At 43.8% G+C, this 27,997-nt stretch overlaps 3 protein-coding genes across 3 annotated transcripts; all 3 read right to left on the reverse strand.

Annotated features, from left to right (window-relative positions):
- Nucleotides 1–390: 390 nt before the first annotated feature.
- Nucleotides 391–3,461, reverse strand: LAMTOR3 (late endosomal/lysosomal adaptor, MAPK and MTOR activator 3). The gene is made up of 7 exons (XM_015862091.2): nt 3,348–3,461; nt 3,164–3,211; nt 3,050–3,084; nt 2,823–2,881; nt 2,199–2,332; nt 1,517–1,580; nt 391–1,221 (listed from the first exon to the last, which is right to left on the reverse strand). The coding sequence occupies exons 2-7, from the start codon at nt 3,170–3,172 to the stop codon at nt 1,148–1,150; spliced, it is 375 nt and encodes a 124-aa protein (XP_015717577.1). The 5' UTR covers nt 3,173–3,211; nt 3,348–3,461; the 3' UTR covers nt 391–1,147.
- Nucleotides 3,462–4,242: 781 nt separating this feature from the next.
- Nucleotides 4,243–24,933, reverse strand: DNAJB14 (DnaJ heat shock protein family (Hsp40) member B14). Its single transcript, XM_015862083.2, has 8 exons — nt 24,571–24,933; nt 19,253–19,427; nt 11,571–11,716; nt 8,502–8,687; nt 8,040–8,134; nt 7,312–7,421; nt 5,966–6,138; nt 4,243–4,913 (listed from the first exon to the last, which is right to left on the reverse strand). The coding sequence occupies exons 1-8, from the start codon at nt 24,701–24,703 to the stop codon at nt 4,789–4,791; spliced, it is 1,143 nt and encodes a 380-aa protein (XP_015717569.1). The 5' UTR covers nt 24,704–24,933; the 3' UTR covers nt 4,243–4,788.
- An 839-nt stretch (nt 24,934–25,772) lies between these two features.
- LOC107313649 (histone H2A.Z) lies at nt 25,773–27,997 on the reverse strand. The gene is made up of 5 exons (XM_015862089.2): nt 27,833–27,997; nt 27,311–27,388; nt 26,851–26,964; nt 26,328–26,457; nt 25,773–26,196 (listed from the first exon to the last, which is right to left on the reverse strand). Exons 1-5 carry the CDS (start codon nt 27,833–27,835, stop codon nt 26,135–26,137), a joined length of 387 nt encoding a protein of 128 aa, XP_015717575.1. The 5' UTR covers nt 27,836–27,997; the 3' UTR covers nt 25,773–26,134.

A 27,997-nucleotide genomic window follows, 5' to 3' on the forward strand; every position in this document is an offset into this window, starting at 1 on the left:
TTCTCTCATACCATTGCTCTCCTGTGCCAACATCTTGAGAATGAAGCTCCAAGTGCAACCACAGAAGCAACCTTCCTCTTCACACATTACAAAACATCAGAAACAAGCTCAGTGCGTGATGCCACAGATGGAAGCCAGCAAGAGTCAGCACTCAGTTGGCTTAGGAAGCATTTAGGGCAAGGGCACTGGGCAGGTTGAGCAGGAAACAACAGCAAGAGATTCTCCCTGGATGGAACAGGAATGATGTTTGCCACAAGCACCCACACGGATGCCTTGGGGCTGTTTACCTGTGAGCTCCTGGCTTCTATTAGCTTACAAGTGATGAAGAAACCCATTCTCTGCACAGAAATGGTGCTACATTGTGGTGCAACAGAGGAGTGGACCAGGTTCTGTCATTTAAAAATACATTTTATTTATATTTATTTACTTAGGAAAACCTAGGGGTAAATGAGCTGAGTGTCACCCGTGATGAATCCACACAAAGACTACAAGGCATGAGAACTTCACAATTGTGTTACACAAAAACCCCACGAAGCGAAACATGGTTCGTGTGCTTTCCTGTGGGCATCAGGAAAACCCCTAAAGCAACAGCTCATAGAAAAAGCAATCTCGGTGAAAGCAGGATGCAGCCAACACCCACATTAGTCAGATTCTTTGACCGAAGCATCGCCAACAAGACAGGATATTGATTGATTGTACTGATACATTGCTGCTAGCAACCATGCTCTCACGATGCTCCTTCAGCCACATCTTTGCTAACACCAATCCATCTGTTACCAGCTGTGGTAGCCAGTCTGGGGATAAACCCCACTGTATGCCTGGTGCTCAGTAAAGCAAAAGGTCTGTGGGCTGCTCACCTGAGCCAAGAGCACTGTGCTAACGTGGTTAAGTTGGCTGAGCTAAACTCCATGGGAGTTATTTGGTGGTCTCCAACACTGCACTACACAAGAAGCGTGGTCTAAAGTAACATCCGCCTACAACACACCAGCAGATCATTTCAGATTCAGCACTATGTACAATTTACTTTTACTTAGTGTACTAAGGAGCTGTGATATATCTTCTGAGACGTGTTACTGGACTGAGGATTATTCAATCTTCCTGTCCATGGGGCTGCAGATGGACGCTGCGCTCTGACTGTACCATCAGGTTAAGAAACTTCAACAACCTGCCTTAGTTCTTCAAACAAGGGCGTGAGCTCCTTCTCCAAACTTACAATCAGCCCTAGGAAGAGACAAGAGACGCAACATCCATCAAACAACAAACCAGAGAAGCACTCTTACAAAAGCTTCCAAGTCTCAGGAATGGTTTTCCATAGCATTTCTAATGGAATCATAACCTCAGCAGGTCACCCAGAATCTATGGGTCTTTACCTGTGCATCTCCCAACTTTTCAGTATATTCCGACACATTAAGGAGAAAAGTTAATGCACCTTGAAGAAAACTCTATTTACTTTCAAATATTTAAAACATTCGGGGCTTAAAATACTGCAAACATTTAAAGCCACCTGGAGACGTACCGGTATTAGCATTGCTGCTGGCAATGAAGCTCACTACCAAAGGTAAGCGATTGAACTGCACCACCTGCAAGAGAGAGAAGCAGTTTACCCCTCAGCCAACACACAGTGGGTGCCACAGATAAACGTGCTAATGAAGCTGGCAGCACAGTGCAGGAAGCTGAGTGCTCTGTGGAAGCTCCTTTATATAGGTATCAAGTGGGCAGGCAGGCTTATGAGCAGACACTGGGTAGGTAACAAAAAACTCACAGTGCAAATATCCAGCTTGTAAGAACGGCAAGTAGATATTTCAGCGTTTTCTTACCTTGAAGTCCTTCTAACAGCAATATTAATTGTTAAGTGAGCTGCACGTGCTCGTTTATCTGTGTTAGTAATAAACAAATACCCTATGCAAAAAGAACATAAGCCCTTCGTGGCAGTCTGAAGGCACATCAGCAGCACCACCTGCTGGTGCTTGGTCGCCAGCTGCACAGAAAACTCGACCAACTTCAACCCGCCAGCCTTCTCAGCCTTGAGAAGCATTTAAGAGTTCAATAAAGCGCAAGAATGTAGCTTAGCCAGCTTTAACAAGGGAATTAAAGCACCAAGAGCCAAGTGGAAATCAAGCAGAGTTTCCACCATGTTCTCTCCCATGATGCTCATGGTAACACACGAGGAGCTCCGGCCCCAGGCTGCGGTCACTCACCTGGTATGTGTTGTAGTAACAGATGATGCTTTTGTTCTTGGAAAGTCCCAGCTTACTGCCCTGATCCGTTGCAAGGGCAAACGTGGACAGAAAGCCGGGTCGTAGGGCGTGTTCTGGTGCGTTATCATTGGCAACTGGGGCAGAACAAGAAAGTTTTTGCTTTAACATGGTATCAATGACTGCATCACAAACAAACCCAAAAGCTACGTGGTGTCAGAAACACATAAGACATCGCCTGTGCCTTCACAACAAGCACAGTCTTCAAGGGCAGCAGATTGTTTAATGCCTTGCAGGTGACCTGTGACCACAGCACAGCACTCCAGTTCACATCCCACATACAGTGCTGTGGGACACGCTCTGGGAACTGACTGCTGCCAAACAGCCACCAGAGGGGAGGCGGATGGAGATGTGCATGTCCAGCTGGCTGCATAAGTACTATGAACCACTAAGAAACACCACCAAATAGCAACACCGAACCTTGCTGTGCTTAAACCAGTTCACCTGCACCGCAGAGGGATCCTGAAGGAGGACTGAGATGGGCTAGAAATGACGGTACCAAACCCAGGAGGAATTAGCACACACACAGCTGGATGCTGCACACTGGATGCTGCACACTGCCGTTACCTTTGATGACAGGCACCCCGTCTCTGTCCGACACCACAATAGCGTGGAGACCTTCGACGCTGCAGAAGGAAGCGATAATTACAAAGGGCACAGCTGCTGCATATGACTCATCTACTGACCCACCGCCACCAACAGCCGCGCACGGGGCAGGCACGTGAAAGGAAGCGGCAGGGCGGGCTCAGAGCGGCACAAGGCGGAGGGGGAGATGCGAATGGAGCAACTGTTACCTGGGCAGCTTCTTGTAGAGGAACCTCTTCAGGTCCTGCGGGAACAGACAGCGCCGTGACACGACCCGCAGCGCATCCCGGCCCCCCGCAGCCCAACCGCCCCGCCCCGCTTACATCGGCCATGGCTGGAGGCCTCGCGGCGCTGCTGCCCCTTCGGCGGCCCTACGGGACGAGAGGCGCCCGCTCAGCGGCGGCACACGGAGCGGAGGAGGGCAGGGCCGGGCAGGGCCTCTTCCTCCCGCCCCGCCGCGGCAGCAGAGCGGGCTGTGGCCGATCCCCCTTGGCGGCCCTGCCGTACCTGACCGCCCCGGCCGCACTTCCCTTAGTCCCGTCAGCTGACACGACGCGAAGCGCCTCCTCACTCGGCACGGATCATTGGGCCCGGCGCTGCCGAGCGTGCGCACTGCGGGACGGCAGCGGGGCGACGGCACCGCCCGGCGCCGGGACACAGCGCCACCTGCGGGTCCGGAGTAACTCACTGAGGTACGTGGTGCTGGATGGAGGAGCCGCACAGTGTGTTTGATCATTTCCACGTCAATCCTGCAGCATTCAGGCCCAAATAAACGGACCTGCAACACCCCAACCACCTCTACCTCCAGCCCTGAACAAGTGACGCGGCTCTGAGCACAGCAGCACGAGCAGTGAGCACTGAAACAACCGGCCAAAGAACTGACAGGCACAAGGCTCAGCTGGATGTCTCTGTTCCACCTGTGGTGCCCATTGACAAGTCACCATCAGGATCTATCTCCAAATCAAAACACAGCAGGAAAATGGAAGTTTCCCAGGAAAAAAATAAATAAGTTGTTGTTTTTTTTTTCCCTTCACGTTTTCTTCTGTCTTCCCAGTGACAATTAAGGAAGCTCTATGCATGTTAGCCATACGTATGGATTTACTATAGCACTGGATACCAAATGAGAGAGCTACCGTCAGCTGCCACGAGCACTAAGAGCAATGCTTACCATGGTCAGTACAGCTGCCATGAGCACTAAGAGCAATGCTTACCATGGTCAGTACAGCTGCCACGAGCACTAGATGCAATGCTTACCATGGTCAGTACAGAACCTGCATACAACAGTCACCAGGCAAAGAGCTGAGTGCAGTCCTTCAGTTTTCTCAGCATGGCTTAGAAACACTAAAATAACCACAACAACTGACTGCTGTGCTACACCAGATGAACGCAGCCCAGCAGACCATTAGGAATATATGCTGTTATATTTAAAAATACCCAGTTCCTCTAAGCTGGCGGGCCTAGAAGATGTTACATAGAGATAAAACATTACAAATCCTCGTTCCAACTCCACACGCTCGACATCTGAATTGGAGTGATGTAACCAGACTCTATTTATTCCATCGGTGAGACAAAATGTTGTATGGAACTAAACTTCTGAGGTTTTAAATAGAAAGTCATTTAACTCGTATATACACAAAATGTTCTTTCCACAGATATTTACATGGCAAATATGTTAGAGGAGAACCACTATGACTAAGTTTCTACAAGTATAGCATCCTTTCTAAGCTATTCTCTCTGCTGAAAGAATTCACAGAAGCTTCGAAGTAAAATCTAGACAATTAAAGTTACCTATATTTCACAGTAGGTAAAGAAGCCGTTACATGATATTTCAGCTTAAGGTTTCTGGAAACAGCTACACAGTAGAGTTTTACATCCACCCTCTTTTCCAGCATTCACGGTGAAACTAAATCTCTTCTTAATTTACAGGAGAGATGCATACGAAAGCAGTTCATCCTCCTCGATAGAGGCTGGTCAAACGTTCGAGTTCTTTGCAGTTTTCCATGGACATGGAGTCTGCTTTCTTTCGGAGACGGTCATCTCGATAAACTTTCGATACATGAAGTAAATCTGTTTCTTTATGAGAAAAGAAAAAGAGAAAACACTTTTCAGGTTTAAAACTGAATGCTCTGTACATGCTGTGCATTCCTTCTCAGAGCAGTCCACAACAACTCGGGTTTAATCCTCACCCTTTTTCTCTCTAACTACCCACAGATATCATGTAACAGCAGCACTACAGGCTTCCTTTCACTGTCTCCACAAGCACGTCATCTTTTCTAGCAGTCACAGTAATAACCTTCCAGCACCCTCACACTTCATGCAGCAGCACCCAATTACAGAACTAGCATCTTGCCTGTGCCCCACAATTCATTCTGAATGTTAAGCCTATTACTTCAATAGATGCTGCTTCAGATTGCCAGCGTTCATAGCTATTATTAGGAGCTCTCTGTATTATACTGATGTTCAACAGCTTGACATTGCTCTGCATTTTAATTCGTTCCAGAGTGTCAATCAACACTGGAAAGAAGATTCTAGCTGTCAAAAATTTCCAAACACAATAAGTATTTTAAATCTGTAAAAATAAATGTCACTTGTTTCTATAAATAGAGACAATCTATTGGGGTTGCTTTCTTTTACATCATTTTGGGTAATTATCACTGTCTGGTAAATTGCAAACAGAAAACAATGTGACAGTCACCACTTTCACGCAGTTGCTGTTCTTTACATTAGAGTCAGATGCTTCTCCAGTCATCATATCTTTCCTATTATGTATTTACATATGGAAAGGTAGGGCCGCTTTGCATCGTCAAGGACTTTATATATATATATATATATATATATATATATATATATATATAAGAGAAATACAAGAGGAAACACAAATACCATATCCCAGTAACATCTCTGTATAATAGCTAGGTCACTAAATGTAAACTTCTCTTCTTGGTCCACACTATTAGGTGACGCTAGCTGGGACACCTCTACAAGTGAGAAACAGTAGGGAACCTTTCACCTTGTTTTCTTCTCCAGATATATGAACAATACAAGCTCCATTCTTGATGGAGATAATCCTTTTTTTTCCTTTAAATATGGAATAATGCATTATTTCATGAAATGACCAGGCTTACTTTGCTGCCTCTCCTTCCAGCAGTTGTTCCGAATGTTGGACACATAATCCTCTTCCACACTCTTTTCCACCTTCTGTAATGACGCTCCTTTATATTCATTTTGAAAGTCCTTGTTGACATAATAAACAACACCCAGATTTTCTGTCTGCATTTTAATGGTCTGCCTTGTACTTCTGCCAAAGAAAAAGGAGGCAGGGACAGAACAGATATTACATGTTTTTATACCACAAATTCACTTTTAAAACATATCGCTATTACCAGCACAGCACTGAATTTGCCATTTCAAGCTAAATGCTGAAATGAATGGTCGTGTCATCCTCCAGAGAAGAAAACGACCACCTTTCCCCAAGCATCACAATGTTGGTGTTTTCATCCTTGGTCTTGAAAATAACTTGTTTAGTAAGTCTTATTTCATACCCCTTTAGCCATATAGTAAAGCTTACCAAATAGTAAGCTTTGGTAATAGAAAATTTCATTCCAACTCAACAGAAAAAGAAGCCAACAAAAACCAGGAGACAACCCAATACAGGCATCTCCATTCCTATTTGTCTACTGCAATCCATGACAAATCCATTTTCCTGCTGGCATTCTGTGGATCACAAATCAAGGACTGCCCATAAACAGATTGGCAGGTAAGCATTAATACGCATCGTAATAGCTTAGATGCAGAGAACATCATATTCTGCAAATAAAGAGCTATAAAGGAGAAAAGAAGCCTTTTGTAGTGAGGGGGAGAACTCTAGGAGGAACTGAGGACCATTAAACAGCTGTGTGTGGATTGAGTCTGCTAGCAAACTGCACGCTTGGTATCTTCACAAGGTACTTTCTTTAAGAAAAAAGCCATACACATCCTTCAGTTAAATTCAGTTAAATTTCTCTATCAGAATCCTCTGAGAGAAAACTGGGATGTACTATTTTATCATCACCTGGGACAGACAGTTTCTCTAGCCCTTATCTAGTTCAAAACTTGAACAAGAAAGAGAAAGCATTCTTCAAGCACATTGCTTGCTATAAGCACAGATGACCCCTAAAAGAATAATGAGCCTCAGCAGTTTTCAGGATTTGATTAAGTACACAGGAAATGCAAACACCTTTGTTTCATACTAAAAGATGTGCTAAACTCAGGCACCATTGACCTCTGCTACATTTGCACAGCATGTTCTTAGCGCTAACCTTAAAAGTTCTGTTTTGCTTCACTTCAGCTTCATCTATACTTCCCCTCTGTTCCCTTGCTGTGGGAAACAGAGGACCGACTAATGGAAGATCCCCTAAAAAGCTTCTAACTGGGATAGGGTGGTTACAGTGTCCTTCCCCGTTTAGAATGAAGGTAATTGAACATTACTTACGATCTTGGGTATAAGGCATAAGGAGGGTTAGACACCATCAGCTGGCTCAACAAGGAGACAAGGATCAGCACTATAACAGGCATCAGCTGAATGAACATAGAGAAACCTCCCTGAGGGAAAAAAAACAGACAGATTCAGACATCTCATAAACCAGTACCAAGTAAGCAGTTATGACTGATAACATTTAATTCTAAGCACAACTTTCTATTTTCAGTATCAAAGGCTGTTATAAGACATTAACTAAAAAGCTTCAAACATTAAGCGCTACCTTAATTTCCAGTGCATACACAATATTCATAGGGTGCGATGCGGCCAGAGTTCATTGATCAGCATGTAGCCACAAGCAAGTACTAAATTAATATCCAAATTCAGCCACAAGCACTCGATGTTTTGGTCTCATCGACACAGTCCTATATAACTGTACGAGTCTCTATATAATTCATTAGCACCATTCTTACTTCAGCCTAAATCAACTTTTAAATGGAAGCAAGGATTAGTGACCAGTCACTAGCATGACAATGGTACACAATAGATTTACAAAAATATGCTACTATCTTCCCAAAGCTGTCTTTATTTACTGCAGCTGTCACCTGCCAACACCTTCAAATATGTAACTGATACGCATAAATTTTCCTCTGTATTACAGAGTTGCTACACAATCACTCTACTGAAAGCAACTACAAGCAAATATCAATGCACAGTTTAGAATCAATGGTGCTTAAACATACATCACCCCTCTCTTCCTCCCTCTCATGTCCACTCTGACGGTGCTGATTAGGATGACTGTAGCCAGCACGACCATTAGAAAATGAGTGCACACTACCTATGGAAAGAAATAGCCATATTTGAAATGTAAAAGAAACTATTTAAGAGGTCAATATAGGAGCAACAACACAGAGAGTTTAATGTCACATGATGATACATAAAATAAACCAGCTTTAAGACATCCTATAATTACAAAATAGTTTAAGTATTTTAGGCTCTAAAATAAGTGATTTACTATTTCACTACAGAAATTCTATAGAACTCAAAACTCACGTTCTGGGAATTTATCAATACTAATCAATGCAGATTAGAGCTGGAGATGGGAGGGGGTGTGGGGCAGTTTTACTGTTTTGGAATGTCTAAAACTCTAATGCCACTGAGAAAGACCACTGTATCCCTGTTATTATGCTGATGAATAGAAATACCTGTTGGAAATGCCCCTCCAAAAAACATGTTGAACAAGTCTTCTGGAGTAATATCAGCCTCGCAGCCTCTGTGGAAGTTGAATCTACCATTGCTGGGGTGACTGCATGTTTGCTCTTCACTGCCCGTGAGGTCGTACTGCTTTCGTTTTTCTGGATTACTCAGCACAGCATAAGCATTTCCTATTTCTGAAGCAAGGAAGAAACACAGTTTCAAAGTCAAGAACAGGCAGGGCCTGATGTCCTTTGCTGTCCGTTATTAATCACCCATAGTACAACAGGAGTCTGAGGCATCTCTTGCTTTTTGTAGCATAGCAGCAGTATGAATGCGTTACGAGAACCTGTACGTTCCTGAGATGGCTGATATGGCCTCAACATTTGGAGAGTCTGGCTTCCAATTGTGCTACATTATCACACATGACCAACCTCAGTTTTGAAAGCAGAAAGGGACAAACTCAGCCAGGTGGGTACAGGAAGAATCACTGTGAAAAGACCACAAGGTCTGTTGGCCGCCCAAGCTTTGACCCCAGCTGTTGCGCATAGACATAAAGCTCTTGTAGATTTAAGGAAATCTTCTATTGACACTCAATGAATACTCTTCAGTTGGATGTATGTTCACTAAGACCTTTCTGGTTTCCTCCAGGTCTCTCCAAAAAAGGCTTATTTTGCACCCCATCCACACAAGGTAGAGGGATGATGTTTTCTGTGTTGAAAAGCCTTCAGTCATTAGAAGCTTGTGAAAGGTGCAGCATTATCACCTCAACGCAGGCAAGTAAGACTTTGGCTTTGAATAATTGATGCTTTCAACATTACTGAATCTAAAAAACCACTAATGAGTCTTAGCTTTGTGCCTTTGAAGATGCCCTTAGAAACAATCATTAATAATTCTGTGAAACAGAGAGGAAAACACAAAGAAATGAAACCTGAGAGCACCTCAGATATACTAATAACACCAAATATTGCTACAGCATTAATCTGGTAAAGGATATAATTGTCAATAAAAATAACCAAGACTTTTTTTCACAGTTAAAGATTTATGAAATGTTAATCAGGTGAGAAATACTGCTCTTCTATTTGCTTTTTATTATTTCATGCTAACTCCAAACGGATTCAACTATTGCTTAATACAAGACTTAAAGTGTTGCTTATAAAAGACTTAAAGACAAAAGAGATTCAAAGAGATTAAAAGTGATTATTTCCACACAAACTTCTTAATCTAAAATAAGACCTCAAGGAAGGTTCTTTAACACAAGAGAAGTACTAGTCAGCATCATACAAAGTACTTGGCTGGGCCTTAACACTGAACTCAATTCTATTTTCTAATACGATCTTGCCTTCAAATAAAGTATTTTTTCCTCAAATGTTATTATGAAACCTTTCCTTAGGCTGGATGTTAGAAACTCATCTGGCACCTTTAAAGGCAAACTAAATGATGCACTTACACAGCCATACAAGATGACAATAATATCAATGCAAGAAAAGTGCTGGCATTTATTAATTTTTCATCAGTGAACTCTTCCGTTCAGGCACTCAGCCATTAAGAACTAAAAAGCGAAACTGAGTCCAAGAGCACAAATATGACCAAAGTACTGATGATAATAAAAGCTAAAACAGTAAGACATCAACTTCTAAGATTCCAAAGATTATTTAAAATGCTTCTAATAAGGGGGAATTATCACAGAATCATAGAATTACCCAGGTTGGAAAAGACCTTGAAGATCATCAGGTCCAACCACAGCCTAACCAGAACCCTAACTCTAACAACCCTACACTAAATCATATCCCTGAGTAGCACATTTAAATAGCTCTTAAACACAACCAGGGATGGCGATTCAACCACCTCCCTGGGGAGCCTATTCCAGTACCTAACTACCCTTTCTGTAAAGAAGTTCTTCCTAATATCCAACCTAAACTTGCCCTGGTGCAACTTGAGGCCATGAAATTACTGAATTTCTACTGCTGGGGACAATTTTATAAGCATAATGTGTTTTTTAAACTAATCACACAGACTGTCTCTTTAGGCAAGACCTGTTTCTATAGATTCATATTTTGATTCATCTGTATCTGACTCAAGCCTGTTCATTTCGAAAGGCTTTTCTTGCACAGTTCTCCTTGCACAGGGCAAAGCTTGGCAGCCTTATAGTCTGACTATCAGACTGTAAATCTTGACCAAAGAAACAGTTAAGGGGAACTACTCATGGGCATGTCTGAGTAAGTGCTTCTGTATGGAAAAAGAAAGTTACTCACAAGGAATTCTGCATACAAGAATTTATAAGGAAAAGGTAAAGAAGGTAACTTAGTTATTATTAGTCTCAAATACCAACATCACAGATTCAAGTGTATACCTAGTAAAATTATTTTCATTTCAGCAATATTAAACTACGTATACCCACGGCCATTTTGTATATTCAGTCAGGATATTTTGACAGGCTAACATCAATGCTTACACTAGAAATCAGTTTCATAACACAGCAATTCACTATAAGCTCCATATCCAATTAAAGCAACACAGCAAGCACTAAGTATCACTTGTCCTTTTAAGTGTACTACTGTCTCTCTGAAAAATAATAATGCATTGTCAAGGACTGACATTTACTCCACATAACTACTGTTCGTCACCCAAATAGCCATTCTTGATGCAAGTACTGCAGAAGCCAAAGCAATGGCAAATGCTATAATTCCACAATTAACCTGAATAATCACACCATACCTACTGATATTGAACCAACTTGAACTGACAGTAAGAATCAACTGACTGCACTTAGTGCAAATGAATGACAGCAAAAAACTGCAACTGGATGTCACGAATCAGGTTTTAGTATCCTTTCCCTGTACCTGAAAATTACACTCAATCCTCTGAAACCAAACTCAACTCCATTTCAAATTCTACGTGTGTGCTAAGATAATAAAGGTCAAACATTTCCTTGGATAAGAAAGGTCAGTTTAATATTAGCTACAAAACACTACATGGGCAATTTCATATAGAAAGACAATCCACCAGTGCAGATGAATTCCTTTTAAACTGACAGAGTTCAATCATCAAACAAAGTTGAAGTAAAAATGGTATTTTACTTTTAAAAGCCTCTGTTGCTCCAGGCGCGTGGTTTTTGTCTGGGTGAAATTTCAAAGCGAGTTTGCGATAAGCCTTCTTTAGGTCTTCTTCACCTGCATCCTTTGATACCCCGAGGACTTCATAGTAGTTTTTATACTTCTTTATACTGCAAAAGAAAATGAAATAGAGTGACCAAAAAGATGCAAAAAGGAACACGTCAGAACGCTCACAAATGAGGCCATACATTACACTGATGCAGTATACAGTACAATTCTCACTTTCAATACAAAACACACAAAAGTATTCCCCCCAAGTAACAAAGAATGCCTTTTTGCACAAGCTCAACGCTGAAGACGGTAAAGTATTGTACTCAGAATTCCTTAGTGCATACATTACATTCATTCTACTTGTACTGTGCAGCTACAGAAGCTGTAAGACAAAGGTCTGCAATTGCTGTAGAAGTTCTTTATCTTCAATGACACACATATTGCTGTTAATAACACATGAACTAAAGATTCTAAGTTTATTTTGCAGAACTAGCAGGTAGAAAGGCCTGCTTTCAGTCTCAACAGTAAATGCACAATGCAAACAAAACCAAACATCTCCCCTTCTCCAAACGAATGGCAAGGGATAGCATCGTTCCATCAGTCACTTGTGAGGGAAATAATACTAGGAAGGCACCTGAATCTTAGCAAGCTGCTAATAAATTAAAGCAAAAACAAAAAGCAAGACCAGTTCCTGTAATTAGATTTAATTAATCAAAAATTTAATGTAGAATGCTTTAAAGCTCTTAGAAACCTCGATTTGGTAAGCTTTAGAATACCAGCAAGGGACAACTGCAGTTACAGGGGATAAAGAGGACATTAACAGTGTGCAGGTATGATGAACTGACCAATCTCATTACATTTTGATTAGAAATAAGTAAATAAAGTTACCTGGGGAAGAGTTCAGAAACTCAAGAAAAAGGAAAGGCTGCACCACAGTACTGTGCTGCAGCAATGAGGCCCATGCTAACGTGTGGTGAAGAACGGAAGGAAAGAGCTGGTCTGAGCAACAAATTACATCCAGAACTACTTAAAAAGCTGGCGTGAGTCTCTTCACATGGCTGTAACTGCGTCCACATTCTTTTAAATGCACACATTTCTACCTAAATATGGGTTTAGTGTTACAGTGACTATACACAGAGTAGCCAAGTGGGAAAAAAGAGGGTAAGTCAGCATTTGGCAGCTTCAGGGAAGAATGGGGACTGTGTAATTAAGGGAATGCATCAGAATTACAACCACGCCATCGTGTGTGGTCATCGTGTGAGCTCACAGATTGAGCAAATCGAGCTTCATTTGAGGGGATCCCTTTTTCAGCATTCAAACACTGTCAGCATTTACAGCAATCTCCACAGAACAAGAGCTCTGAAGGAAACATATGCGGGCAGCTGGAACACGAACATCTTGTGAAATAAATACAGCTCATCATATTGAAGTAACATTTAATAAGCTCCTGTTAGGATGCTGATAATGCTAATTAAAAACAACACAGCAAATCCATCACCAAGAAGGAGTGGAAAGGAAAGCAAATATATTCAATTACACTCTGACTACTGGAAACCTTTGTTAATTTGTACAATAAGCAAAAACTTTGGTACTATCCACAGATCCGTTCACCTTTAGCTTCAAGAGCCGGGTTACTTGGTCTCCAAGTAGCTGGTATCTAGTCATTGCCTACTCTTATAATTGTAGTTTCCTACACTGAGAGAGTCAGCAACAGCCACCAGCAGCTTCTCTTGCTGAGCAGAAGTCAGGGCAATCACAACATGCTAATGGCTCAGTTCTTACCCAGGCTTCTCCAGCACAGCTGGGACCTGGCACACTGCCTCCTTCCTTCACCTTAAAGAGATGGAGACCATAGGCTTGGCAAGGACTCTTCAAGGCTTCAGTCCTCTTCCCCCACACTGCCACCATCCCCATGAGAAACTTCTCTCCAGCTGCTCAGAGCTGGTGGAAACCATGCCCAACTTCTGAGCTTTGATTTTTACTGGACATATCCATCACCACTATCTCTAAGCCAAGCAATACTGCAGACTGAGGTATGATTCTCCATTCTGCCAGAACCCCCCTGCAATTCTTCCCCCTCCCACTCGAATCCTACTCCCAGCCACACATCACAGACCAGCAGAGGCTGGGAAAGCTTAAAGGAAAATCAGCATTTGTTTCGGAAAAGGCTGATCACTGATGTTGTGTTTTTTATCTGCATCTAAAACCTTTCTCCTGCAGCAATCTCAGCATGAGCAACTTGCTTTCCAAAAGGTACATTTCAAACTATTGTTTCTATTTGGTCTCTTAAGGCACTGTAGCCCTCAGTGCTTATTTTCTTGTATGTAAGCCCCACACAGATGTTTCTTTTTAAAACTGCAATTTACACATCACTTGCTTAGGAACTGCCCCCTTTAGTACTCAACTATTGTTGTTTATTTCTGGCCTATTTCAAGGTTGCTGCTTCGTGTTGATTTGTTTTATTTTGGGGAATTGTGTTTCTTGTGTTTTTGATTCCTGGCTGGATGACTTCTGTTTCAGATCACTCTCAGATTACTTACGTTGTTCAGCTGATTTCCATCCTTGCTGAATCGCCACCCCCCAGCAATGTCCTCCCGATGAACAGATTTTCTGGCAGTTTTAGGGGAGCACAGGGCTTGATGTTCCTGAAAAAATATCTGACTTTTTCAAAGTGGACTTCTCAAAATGCATCACAGCAAGTGATGGCCTGCTTTCATCCACAGCCTGCTGACTGAGGTATCTCAGCACGACTGGGAAAACTCCACTATTCCATATTGCAGTTGACAAGAAACCTGTGGTCAAACCCACTTCTAGGTGCTGGAACAGCCTTGTCTGTCTGCTCCTGAACTCTTCCCCAAGCTCTGAAAGCAGAGAAAAGCCCCAAATGTCTGCTTTCCCCAGCAGAAATTCCGGGGCTACCAGCACCTGTTCTGTGCCTACAAAACGATGTGATCCAATTGCTCTGCTTCTTTGTTTCGCTTTTCAAATCTACAATTCAGATTAGCTCAGAATCAGCAGCTTTAATCAGGTTAACCAAACCTGCTTACATTTCCATATCAAATATCTGCAGGGATCAGTCATTACCAAATTTTGACTGCCGGAATTACTATGTATTTCAAAGGGCCTTTGGAAACCTCTGTGCACGTGTGCACGGGCAACTCAAACAACAATTATTTTTACTACAATCTCCAAAAACTCCTGATTGGAGCCAATTCTTTATCCCGATGGTAACCCAAACTGCGCAGCACAGTGAGCAGAAGCATGAACACTAGCAATGAGGAAAGGTGCAAGAGGAAGCTACACTGACTGACTTCTGATCCCACCAGTGAACAGAAAAATACAGTAAAACACAAAGCAACTTCTGCATAGGCTCAAGTTTCCAGTGATCTCAGCAAGCCTGATGCAAATGGCGTCTTGCAGCTGAACTGGGAATGTGCCAGTCATAGTGTGGATGGCAGAAATGTAGTCTGAAAATGATGCTTTTAGACTGCAAAGAGAGGGGTCATCACAGCGTTGATGAGGAACTCAAGCTGGTATCAACATACCCCTCCTATGCCCCAGAAGTCTAAGATCTCCATTTTACACCCAGATTCAACAATACATGACAGACCTGGTGACAGTGATTTAACATTATTTAATGTTAACCATTCAGTTGGATACGTCAACAATTCCAGGTAGTTGTAGCAGCCTAAATGAAGGTGTGTCCTGACTCCTTTGCTTTGTGATAGCGTTTATCTGCTGTTTTCATTTCAAGAACCTATAATTTCATTTGAATTACCTTCCCGACCTCATGTTACAAAGGTAACGGTGTATCTATTTGTGCTCAACATGCACAAGTCTGCAGAAGGTCTGCATTTTTTTGTTGGTCACACAGCTCGCATTCCTTACAGTTTGATCCATGAAATGTGTGGAGGGATTTCTTTGTGTTGTTTACATAAGGAATTCCTATCAAGTTGCTGATTATTCTTGACCATTACTAGATGAAATTTAACCCTGCCTTGCAAGGTTCCTACAGAACCCATTCCTATATTAGTCTGTTCTGGTTCTAGCTCAAAGATCCAAATACAAGCATCTCATTCTTCTGCTCTTCTAATGGGGCAGGCACCAGCAATGTGGGAAAAGCAACATTCCTACACAGCTTTCACAAAACAGCAATGCAACTCCAGCATATTACTAGTCATGGCATTTCTTTTTCATTCATCAAAAAACCAATATGGAAGTATACGCTGCAGTTCACTTACTAAAAAGCAGCACTGGACATCGTATGATCTCTGAGATCATTTAAAAGGAACCTGTATGAAGTATGCAACCTACCTATAGCTCCACAGCTTCTTTTTCTTTCCCTCAAATCATGCAGACAACAGAGAACTAATTTGGAAGCATAAAAATACACAGTAGACATTAAAAAACAAAAACCAAAAAACAATTGCCTGCTGTTTATTGTTTTTAATTTCATGCTAGTCCACAAAGCCTTTCCAAAGTCTCTGCACGCTCGGTATGAGAAGGTAGATACTATAAATAAGGACTCCTTGACAACTGTAATCCTGATCAGCACTTCTACAGTTAACCAGAAGAAAAAGGTTTACATCTGCTTTCTTACACAGAGGTTTCATCTCTTTATCTCAGCAAAAAATGCCATCAGCCTACATTGAGTATTTAAGGAAGAGCTTTAAGTAAGAGACTGCAGAAGCCAAAAGCAAGTTTTGGCTGGTTTTTTGTCAGGCATGTGATTCTTGTGCACTTAAGCTGACATTGCTCAGATAGGATTTGTTTAAAGACTTCCAGAGCACTTGCTCTAAAAAGACATTAAGTCTACAGCTGGTCCTAACATATTTCTGAATCTCTGATCTGCAGGTCACCTCAAGTGCTAAGGCTACTCGATCCAGCTTTTGGGGACAAAATGCATTTAAGATGAAGATGCAGGCATAAAAATGGTATTTTCAAAGCATTTCATTAAGAGACCAAAAAAAACCAAAAAGAGTGCTTTTGAATACCTCAACCTTCAAACTGTCAGACTGAATTAGTGAGCTCATTTCTTCCAATGCCCTTATGCAACCAGTAGAAAGGTATTGCATCTTACACTTCTCCCTGCCGAGTAACTTGTTTGCAAGCTCATGCAATGCTCTACAGAAGTGTTGCAGCAGCTTGCTAGTGATCAGTGTCCCCTGTGTATGCGGAAAAGAAGTAAAAACAGCACTCGAGTGCTTGTTTGTACTCATATTTATCTGCACTGCTAGAGTAACCCTGAAAAGTAAGGCAGATTAATTAGTGACACTGCTCCAAGTGTGTCTTCACTACGCTTCTTAAATCTCCTTTGACAAGCAAACATAAGATTGCTGGCCAACTCCAGGTACACCAATCCAAGTCAGAGAGCTCCCACGCTGTTCCCCTGTCCTAGAGCTCGTTAGTGCTTGTGTAGTTACATCTCCAGTGCTTTCTCTCAGTCTATATTCAATTACTAACACAAAACAAAAAATTTCTAGAGAGAAGAATATCTGAGGTTAACAACCGTCTTTCAAATCACAGGCATAGAAAACAACAGTTTGACAGATTGAAATTAATAGAAAGACTAAGAAGTAATATTAATAATCCAAGACTTCTTAGTTTGCTAGCAAACACAGAACACAATTTGAAACTACCTTCTTCACACTGCAGTTCTGTAACCAATTCAAAGGTCTGAAAACTGCTCAGCTATGGCATGGCAGAAGCATGTGGTGGTGGCAAGCTTGGCACTGAAGAATATCCTCCCCAAAGGGACATGTTTCATTTAATTGGAAAAGTCTGGGGTCTGATGAAGCAAAAACAGATGCAGACTGTCACGTTTCCAACTAAAAAGCCCAATCAAAATATGAATCTATAGAAACAGGTCTTGCTTAAAGAGACAGTCTGTGTGACTAGTTTAAAAAACATGTTATGCTTATAAAATTGTCCCCAGCAGTAGAAGTTCAGTAATTTCATGGCCTCAAGTTGCACCAGGGCAAGATTAGGTTGGATATTAGGAAGAACTTCTTTACAGAAAGGGTAGTTAGGTACTGGAATAGGCTCCTCAGGGAGGTGGTTGAATCGTCATCCCTGATTGGGTTTAAGAGTCATTTGGATGTGGTGCTCAGGGATATGATTTAGTGTAGAGTTTTTAGAGTTAGGGTTCTGGTTAGGTTGTTGTTGGACCTGATGACCTTCAAGGTCTTTTCCAACCTGGATAATTCTATGATTCTATGATCTTGGAAGGAAGTACCATGGAGGAAAGCCGGCTCTGCAGCATTGTTTTAGGCAAGACAGACATAATGGGGAACATAACTTTCTGGTAAAATAAATAAACAAGCAAATAAAAAGCAGAAGTTGCAGCCTGATGTCAAAGCAGACTGTAGCTCAGTATGGCATGTCACGGGTGTATGAATACTGGCAGTAATACAGCCATAATTGTAGCAGCTTTCTGAAAACGTGCCTACATGTCTTAATTTACACTAAGCCTCATTTAACAGAAGGACTCCTTGCTGGATATTCCATTCCATGTGTCCACATGCACATCTGCACGCACACAGATCACAGTCAATATTTCAGTGGTCAAAAATTCACACTCTTACTCAGATTTTACTTAAATGTACCATGAAGGTCAACAGTATCAATGAAGCAGAGAGAAGACTGTAAATGAAAACTTTTACTAAATAGCCACACAAACAACTATAATCATGCCAGACACTGTTCTCTCTTTCTGACTGAATGCACTGCTGCTTTGTCAACAAAGAAGGGCAACTTTTTCCTTATTCACATCAGGAAAAGAACCCAAGATAGTAAGTAACACAACCAACACACGTCACATCAAAAAATTACCACACAAATGTCCATTCTGCACAACGGGTCATCCAGTCTACACATACTAGGAAACAGGGACCTTTGGATTTCCCTTCTTTGAACTCTCTTGAAAATATTTATGTTTATCTGAAAGCAGAGGTAAGTTTTGAGGTGTGCAGTTTTAGAGTGGCTAGATCAATATTTCATTAGCAAAAACCAAAGCACACCCCAAACAATATTTTTCTCACTCCTATGGAGAAGAGTGGAATGTTAACGTGACTTAAGAACCACTTGTCTCAAAAGGACATTTCCATTGACCTTTATTTCTTCTCTCGCATCCTTCTTTTCTGCTGTTGCCCCTTCTTAATACCATAAGGCTGCATGAAGTCCAGACAGTCTATAAATGCACCTCAGACTACGTGCTTCAGTGCATCTCAGAAGAAACACCATACTTCCAGAACAAGACAGTTTTAACGCTGGTCTACGACCAGCCTGAACAGCAAGATTAGCTTTGCAAGTGAGCATGCCGTGCAAAGCTAAACAGGTGAGTATAAAAATAATTAATAGTAACACTGTCCCACAAGTTTTACTAGACTTTTCATCACAACATCCATTTACCATGAAATGTACTTAATTATTTTGAGTACATTTTATAAATCATCCACGTTACTTCATATAGTAAAGCATCATCTTGCTTTTATCATTTCTGAACACAGTAACACTTTCTTGTAATTACAATTCCAAAGAAGCAACCACTCTCAGCTAAGCTTCTATTTTCTGTTGCTTCCTCAGATGCTACACCTGAAAGCATGGGTACACAACACACAGAATGAAAAGCAGTGATGTATTAAGCGAGACCATACCTGAATACTCCTTCCATTTGGTCTTTGGTGTAGCCTTTTCCACTTTCACCTGCAGCAGATGCATTGCCCTCCTTCGTGCTACTGGGCTTACTTTGATCATTGCTACTGGCTGGTTTTCGGCAGTAAGCGCCTCCCCCAGCAGTGCTTCCATTCTTCGTAATAGCTTCCAACAAAACTATAAAACAACAGTATATCATAGCATCATTATAAGCATTAGCGATTAAGTCAGGGCTCTCACATATCTTAAATGTGAGCACCTCAATTTAAGACACTAGCTGCTGCATCCTCCGTTCTTGTTAACCATCACTTTGTATCACAAACACCCGAAGCCAGCCTGCAACCCCTCTGTGTGGCAAAACTACGGGAACAGTTTCAAAATCCATGACTGGACATCCCTCCATCCCTGACAAGGTAACACTGGAGAGAGCATGTCCAGGTCCTTCAGCTCTGCATGCTTTCAAAAGAGATACCAAACCCATTATTTGCAGTGAAAGCATCAAAGTAGTTGAGTAAACACAGTTACAAGCTGAAACTTAGTTGCTTCACACTGAGATCCAACCGGACACTCCACAGAATGTGAGAATTACTCCACACAGAGACCAGTCGTGTCCCCTGGCACACAGACAAACACGTCCTGGGAATCAATTTACTGATATTGATGACACAGTAAGATTTGGTGAGATTAGTCTGGTAAACAGATCATGAAAACAAGAATTATAAACTCTCCAACAGAACTGATAATCCGTTCCCAGTGTTTCTTAAAAAATAAAAGGTTTGAAGCACTTCACCAATGGGTTTTCATACCTCACTAATACCAAATGCGAAGATGACAGTGGAGAAACGTTTCTCCAATAGCAGACTAAAACTCTGATATCTCGGTGTTGTAAGAAATGCTCCTTGGCCCATAACTTACACTGGTAAGCTTAAAAAGGGTGATAGAGGCAAACAGCCTGATCTTTTGCAGCTCATCACCCTCACAAGCCTCTGTAATGAATAGACAAGCAACATATGCTGTTCCAGGGGAAAGGCTGCAGCATCTCATCAAAACCCGGGGAATCATTTGCATGTGTTATATGCTTCCATAGGCAGCTGCTAAGAAGAACAAGACTATTCAGCTCCTTATCTTTCCTAGCAAGCAGCCTTGGAGTTGCCTCAGTATCTATAGATAAGGTCATAAACAAAAGATGACTTGATTAAATTCAAACATGACAACACATGTACACGCTTGTAGGAAATGGAACACAGATAACAAGACTGAGGCATCACCCTGACTGTGGAACAACAGTAGACATGAGGGGAACACTTGTGATCCTAGATTAAAATAATAATAATAATAAAACAAAAAAGCTGCTTTTCTGTAGCACTGATAAAGCTTCCAAACAGCGCAAAGACAGCAACCCACAAAGAACAGCCTAGATCATGGGCTCAGGCCCTGAGCTGCAGAATGAACCACTTAACTCACAACCTATCCCATTATGTGGGAGACAGACTGAGTACTGCTACGTCTCAGGAAAGCATTGATAACGTAGTCATGGCTGGAATGATAAGAATCAGAACGATGAAGACACAGGTTTGTCAGACTGGAAAATTGCAGTGCACCCTATCAGAGGTTTCTTTGAAGCAGCACGTCAGCTGCTACATTATACAGATATTTGCAACTTGAGCCATTGGTGGCCATGAACTGATGCTCTATATCCTTTTCAGGCAGCACTAAGCTGAAATTCAAGCTATTGTTTGCCCCAGGAAATCCAGATGAGCCAACTATACCCAGTTTTTGACTCCTGAATTTTGAAAGCCAGCATGCTTTGCTAGACCTTCAAATCTTCTTCCCTTCTGTGATCCAAGAGATCTCAGATAGAGCATCTTTAATAAATCATCAGACAGGAGCTGTCTTTTTATTTCTGGATATAAACCTGCATTCTGGGGGTATCCACCTTACCAATACATCTCAACCAGTACCACTGCACAAGAAACATAGCATAGGATAAAAGATTAATAAATAGCGTATATCTATGGAAGAGGGAGCCTTTTGGAACAAGACAGAAAACAAAAGCAAACTATACTGTATTTCATAGCCAACTAAGAGTTACCTAAAACCCTCCACTGTTTGCTTTTATTGAATTCCCTCCTTACTGCTTACTGGGCCCAGCATCCTGAAGGCAGACAAATAGCTACACACGGCCTGAGCGAGGATGTCGGCTGATTTCAGAGCTGCTCTTGCATTCGTACCTGCCTCAGCAAGATGCATCCATTGATAAGATTTTTTACTGTCAAAATAAAGAAGAGGTGGGCATTTAGATGTTGGATTGTACACTGAGGGGATGCTTGCACTACAAAGAAAAAAGGTTTCTTGAAAATAGGAGAGCCATAGTTGCCTTACTTCAGTGTGCACATAAGTGTTTTAGAACAGAATATACAAGGAATCAATGATTTCTTTTTAGCAGGTAAGACGATGAATCTCACATCCCAGTATAAAGGCTCTCTTGTGTGTACTGTTACTTCTGAATGAAAGGTGCTTGCATCATCTGACTCCACAACTACTGTCATTAACAGAAAGAATTCTGTTGAATTCTGAACTAATGCAACACCCTAAAAAATGAAGCATTTAAAGGCATCATCAGAAGTAATGCAAGCAATCCTGAGAAGTGCTGAAAAATCAAGCTGTCCTTAATGTCACCTGCTGCCTAAGGCTCCAAACAGAGCAGAGCATATCTTTGAAAAGAGCATCATCTTTGTTATATTTAAATCCACTCATAAAACTTTTCCAGACAAGTAATTGGTTTCCACACAGCTGTGGGATGAATCGCTAACAGAAATCATAATTAAACTTTAAGTTTTGACTGTACATCTGAAGTTCAAATCCATTTTCTACCAAAGAGTGACGTCAACATGACCACTGTTCCTGTGAAGTCATTAGCGAAGTATTACTGAACAAGCACTGACCTTACATTTCACGGTAGTAAAGCCTTAAAATAGCATTGCAGCGGTCAGCGGATTTCAGGCTTTGTTTAGCAAAACTGAACTTCATTGATGACCAAATTAGTGCTGAATGCACTTCAAATGCAGATGTTGTCAAAACCAAACTGTGCGTAGTGTCATTTCAGAGACAATGATTAAAACCTTCTGCTCCGTGCCCTTCCGTAATCAAATATAATATGTTCAGAAGGAAGCTCTCATCAGTGAAAAAAGCTCAGCGCTACCATTCTCCTGCTTTTTATCACAGATAGAACATCATCTGTGAAATGGGGGCAACCATTCCCAAAAGTGAAAGGGACGCCCTGTAGTGAGCCTGAGACTCAAGTGAGAAACTGGAAATAAGTCCCTTCTAATACATACCCTAAAGAGAAAATGGAGGAGCACAATGACAACTAGAACTCCTCCATATTGTCCTTTCACCATGTAAAAATCAATCTACTATGACTGTAAAGTAAGAAACTGTGCTAGAATTAAGACTGATCACAAAGTCTTCACTGTTTATTTCTCCTGGGTATGCTCTGTGACACAGATTTTAATTATCTAATGAAGTAACGTGGGTTATTTTTCCATGTGGACCCCTGACTTCAATATAAGACATGACAATGAGATAATGGTCACTTCATTTATTCTTTGCCACCACAAAATTCTGATTTGAATTTAATGTGCCACTTTCAGCTCCTGTCCAGAGAACAGAATACCCTGTGCCTTTGCAGCTTATGGCACTCGTAACAGCTCTAAGTGCCTCAATAACTTAAAATTAAATGAGTCAGTGTTATTCTGGAAGCACAGAGACACTGCGAGTTTACAGTCCCCTAACTCATAAGCACCTAGTTCAAATGAGGCCTAGAGCCTGATTCCTGCAGTGGTACTATGGCAGCTGCAATTCTCAGTAGCTTCAGATGGAGTTTGAAGTGCCACCACAACCCAGGCCCTCGTTTCAAGCAGAATACCTGAAAAACGAAGCACAATTAGCCATCACTGATGGAAACAGAGCAAAGTGACTTATTTGACGTCACAGAAAAATACGGCGAAGAATTTAGTGTCAGTGCACAAATCCCCAGGTTACAGTCTGTTATCAGAACTACAAGACCATCTTCTTTTCACCACATCTGTACCTTGTGACATACTTTGCTCATTTCCACAGTGAATAAAGCAGGAGTCCTACAGACAGTAGCCTAATTAGCCATCTATTTCCTGCACTGACTGCTTTTAAATGGTGGTTGCACAGTGGCAATCCTTTAAAATAAAACACAACAAACAAGAACTCAAAGTGAATCACAAGTAGGAGCAGAACTGAAATCCTCAGCCTCCTGATCAGAACAGCTTCCAAAAAGCTAAATGTGTTTTCATGGGTGTCGTAATCTCAAACTATAGAAATGGAAGGGATACAGTAAGCTCCTGCTTGCTCCATTTTCCAGCAAAGCATGATGCCGAGTGACTAGAAAATAAAAGTGCCACACACTTGCTACAAGCAAAGAAGCAGCTTCTTTCAGGAGATGTACCAGCAACATCCATCCTGTCTTTCGGGGACACCTGGCTCATTGCCTGCATGTGGAAAGGAGTTGGAAAACAAGAGAGGATGTAAAACATTCAGTGAATCTCTTCATCTGACATCAAATGAAGATACAGGCCTCACAGTTCTGGAAATCGCAACTGGAAGCTTTCTGAGCCGTCTATTACCCTGTAGCAAAGCCCTTAGGTCAGTACAGAGCACCAAAGCGTTCCCTGTTCCTTTGGTAGCACAGACAACCATGCTGAGAATGAAAGGAAGGCAACAAGTCAGAGGTTGCCAGAGACACCAGGACAGGGGAGCACTCTGCACAATGTGCACCAAAACCTTAGCATCACCCCTTTTAAAGAACTGTTTCTAGATGCTACAACAGCCAAAAAGATGTTAACTATTTTGGAGTCACGGCAAAGAAGAGTCTGAAAAGCCCATTATATCGTGAGGGAACGAGGTACCCTGTTTTCCCGAGGAAGGCTAAGCCCTCCTACTCAGCCAAAGTGCAGCCAAATGGGAAATGCCAAGAAAACCCCTGCAAGCTGTTAGCGCAGGGCTCGCTGCCACCACTCAGCCCAGGCCTCGGGCTGAGGCGCGCCGCCGTTAACCGGGTCTGCGCGGATTGGAGCTCCGCTCTAACGGAGCCGCACGGGCTCAGGCTGACCCAGCACGCACGGCCATGCCGCTCCGCCCGCCTGCTGGGCCACAGCTCCCACCGGGCCGAGCGCACCGAGCAGCCCTAGCAGGCCGCGCCGGGCCCCCTCGCACCAGCACCCCCCGGAGCGGCCCCCGCGACCCCCCGGGTGAGTCCCCGCTCCCCCAACCGCAGAGGGAGCCGCACCTCGGGCCGTCTCGGTGGGATAGAGCTTCTGGGCCTTGCCGAGGAAGCGGAGGGCGCGGTCGCGGTTCCCGGCCTCCAGCGCCTCCCGCGCGATCGCGATGCACTTCTCCGCCTCGTCCCGGTTCCCCTCCATGGGCTTCTCCTTCCGCCGCCTCCGCCCGCCGCAGCGCAGAGAGAAGGGGCCCGAAGCCAGAGCGGAGCCGGGCGGGGCGGAGCGAGGAGCGGAGCGGCGCGGGCAGCGGGGCGGCCCAGGGCTGCCGTCACTCCGACACGCTCATCCCGCCGCCTCGCCCCGCTCCGCCGGTCCCGCAGCCCCAGCTCGGCTCGGCCCAGCAGCCGGCCCGGCCCACCGCCTCCTTCCGGGCTGCCGCCGCGCGTGCGCCCACAGCCGGCCCGGGGGCGGCTCGGCACGGAGCGAAGGGCCGCGCACAGCGCCGCCAGCCGGACCCGGAACGAGCCGCCGTGGAAAAGTACCGCTGCACCGCGGGAACACAGCGGGGCGGCAGCCAACAGCCCTTCAGAGGATGGAGCACGACATCTAGGTCAGCACCTTCCACGGCCCTGCTGCGAAACGCCAGGAGCCTGCTCCATCCAGCAGGGCTGGTGGAAGCAATGCACTGCTGGTGAACACACAAAGCTCACAGCCCTCAATGCTGGAATGCAACCTCTGCAAAGAGGAGCATCTTCATGACAGCAGCCTGCTCTAAGTCATGAATCTGAAGAGCTAAAGGAGGTGCACTAAAAGTCCTTTTGATATACTTCAAGACTGCTGCTCGTGTAGTAAACCACAACCCCATCCTGAAACTCAACAGGTGCAGTTCAGCACCCAGACACCGTAAGAGCAGAATAACAGAACTTAGAAAAGCAATGGGCTGAAGTAGCACATCAACCACTATGCGGTCAGCTCACCTTCCTCCTCATTGAGGGATACCCACACACACACAATGGCCACCAAGCAGAGCTGCCCTCCAACAGCAGAGGCCTCACAGCCAAAGAATGGATGTGTATCCCAGACTCCATTCTGCTAACTTGAACTAGAGCAATTCTTGCTCAAAGACACATTAGATGATATTTACCAAGGTATTTATCTAGGAATATTGTTATGGATATTCCAAGTACAGCTCCCAGGACCACAGTTATTAGAACTGCTCAAGAGCTACGTGACTGAGGTAGACTATTGTATAGTTAATGGGCACGACACATCAGTGTTCATATACCATTTATTGAATATTTCCACTCTAGTGGATGAAAAGTCTGTACAAAACCAACCATTTCATTTACTTCGTCAAATGCCATTTACTTACTTAGTCGAACCAATCTAAAAACAGTCATCTCAATCCGAACCCACCGCAAATACAATAGCTTCTTTGAAGCCATGGTAACACTTAAATACGGTTAAGACTTCAATGCAGAAATTTGGTTTCTTGAGAAAGCTCAAGCGAGCCTCGGCTTCTGAAAGTTACAAAAAGGCCAAACTGTGTTTCACAGATACAGTCCACTGGAATCACCAACACTGGACAATAAGTACTTAGAGTCCTGAGATAACAAGGGAACCTGGGATCCTTTAGACTGTTTTCTGTTGTCCTTTCTTTCCAATGAGAGATTTGTGGATATGTGGTATTACACCTAAGGAGAAACAATTAAAACAATGTTAGTTCTCTTCAGTTTTACCATCTCCCACACTTAAAAAAGGTCAGATTAAGCTCCCTCTTTATCTGTCAGACTTATTGCCACAAACATTGCTGAGATTTACGTACCACCACCAGCAATTGTTGCCTTAATGAGCGAGTCCAATTCTTCATCTCCTCTAATTGCAAGCTGCAAGTGACGGGGAGTGATACGCTTCACCTTCAAGTCTTTGGATGCATTTCCTGCCAGCTCAAGAACCTGAAGACAAAGGCATTTTTGAAGCAAGTCAGATATATCAAATGCTACCACACGCATAGACTTAGCTATTCTCTACCCAAATGTGCTGGTGAGACAGCACACAATGCTTTCTAAAGGGTTCCTTCTTTGGAGCTTTGGATTTAGTTCTATCCAAGAACAGTGTTTTACAGCAGATATGAAGTGTTGCAATGCACATTAAATGCTTCACATTTCTGTGCCTCTTCTAAATTGTGGACTTTTATCCTGTATTTTAGACAGGTAAAACAGCTGCATGTATTTCACTGAGGAAGCAGACACTTGGACCTGCTCAAAACGTATGAAGAGCTCACAGTTCAGTTTCAGCCTGTCATTGTGGAGTTATTACCCTGCACACGCTGCTCCCAGGGGCTTTACCTCAGCTGTCAAGTACTCCAGGATGGCAGCACTATACACAGCAGCTGTTGCTCCAACACGCCCATGGCTGGTAGTCCTGGACTTCAGGTGCCTATGGATGCGGCCTACAGGGAACTGCAAGAATAACATGAGTAAAGCAAAGCTTGACCACAGACATATGGAAAGAAGCCCACTGCTGCAAAGCACATGGCAGAAATGCCCCAGTACAGAATGCTATTGCAGCACCGGGCAGCTCACTCTTACAGCTGGATCCCAACTTTACCACCCCTTGCAGCAGCAAAAGCCTGAGACAGTTCTCTTATCCCAGCCACAGAAGTTTGTAATAGGTCTAAAAGCACAGGATCAAGCCAGACAGCTCCTTACACTCCTTCAGATAACACAATACTGCAGGATTCACACAGCACGCCCAGGATACACAAACTATCCCGCCTCCCCTTCGCCCACGCCCCACTCCTCTCACCTGCAGCCCAGCCCGCTGAGACCGTGACACCGCTTTAGTCTTGGTCTTCCCGGAGTCCTTCCCGGCTTTGCCACCAGCCTGACGAAACCACACTCGTGAGCTGACTCCCGCCGCTCCCCCACCCCCAACCTCACTCCAGGGCCGCGGAGCCGCGCGGTAGCAGCACGACCGTACTGCGCATGCGCCACGCTTCGCCCCAACCCCCCCCACTCATGATGCTGCGCCTGCGCACTGCCCGCCACACTCAGCAGCGCGGCCGCTCGCTCTGCGCATGCGCAGCCCCCCCGTCCCCGTCGGCAGCATTGCGCGTGCGCCTCGCCTCCCCGCCGCCCTCCTCCCCCCCGTCTCCCCCCATCGCCCCTTTCCGCCGCCTACCGGCCACAAACACACCCGTGGCGGCACGGCCCACCGGCCTGCGCTCCCCTCCCCTCCCCCTTCATCTAACGGTCACCGTCCCTCAACCTCCGCCATCGCGGCCTCCACCCGGCCCAGCAGCCCCAACCCCGCCCCGCGACTCCTCACCATCGCGATTCGGCCCGCCGCGCAGCGATAAACAGGAGGAAAAGAGCGCCCCGCAAACACCGAGTCCGGACGACGGAACCGACCAGCCCCGACCCGCCGCGATTCAAACTGCGGCCGCTCCCGCCTTCCCCCGGCGCTTTATAACCGCCGAGCCGCCCGCATCCG

This window comes from Coturnix japonica, chromosome 4, assembly GCF_001577835.2.
Source record: "Coturnix japonica isolate 7356 chromosome 4, Coturnix japonica 2.1, whole genome shotgun sequence".
Classification (NCBI taxonomy): domain Eukaryota; kingdom Metazoa; phylum Chordata; class Aves; order Galliformes; family Phasianidae; genus Coturnix; species Coturnix japonica.

Bases quoted from the DNA above. Each gene is read 5' to 3' on its own strand.
- LAMTOR3 (XM_015862091.2), bottom strand. The intron at 2,333-2,822 runs GTAACGGCAGTG...GTTCTGCCCCAG, and splicing joins CGGGGTGCCTGTCATCAAAG to TTGCCAATGATAACGCACCA. The intron at 1,222-1,516 runs GTACGTCTCCAG...GTCTCTTCCTAG, and splicing joins CAGCAGCAATGCTAATACCG to GGCTGATTGTAAGTTTGGAG.
- DNAJB14 (XM_015862083.2), bottom strand. From the start codon at position 24,703: ATGGAGGGGAACCGGGACGAGGCGGAGAAGTGCATCGCGATCGCGCGG. The intron at 19,428-24,570 runs GTGCGGCTCCCT...GTTGTTTTATAG, and splicing joins TCCCACCGAGACGGCCCGAG to TTTTGTTGGAAGCTATTACG. The intron at 7,422-8,039 runs GTATGTTTAAGC...TTTTTCCCTCAG, and splicing joins GGGAGGAAGAGAGGGGTGAT to GGAGGTTTCTCTATGTTCAT.
- LOC107313649 (XM_015862089.2), bottom strand. The intron at 26,965-27,310 runs GTGAGAGGAGTG...TTATTCTTGCAG, and splicing joins CTCAGCGGGCTGGGCTGCAG to TTCCCTGTAGGCCGCATCCA. The intron at 26,197-26,327 runs GTACGTAAATCT...GTTTCTCCTTAG, and splicing joins GGCAACAATTGCTGGTGGTG to GTGTAATACCACATATCCAC.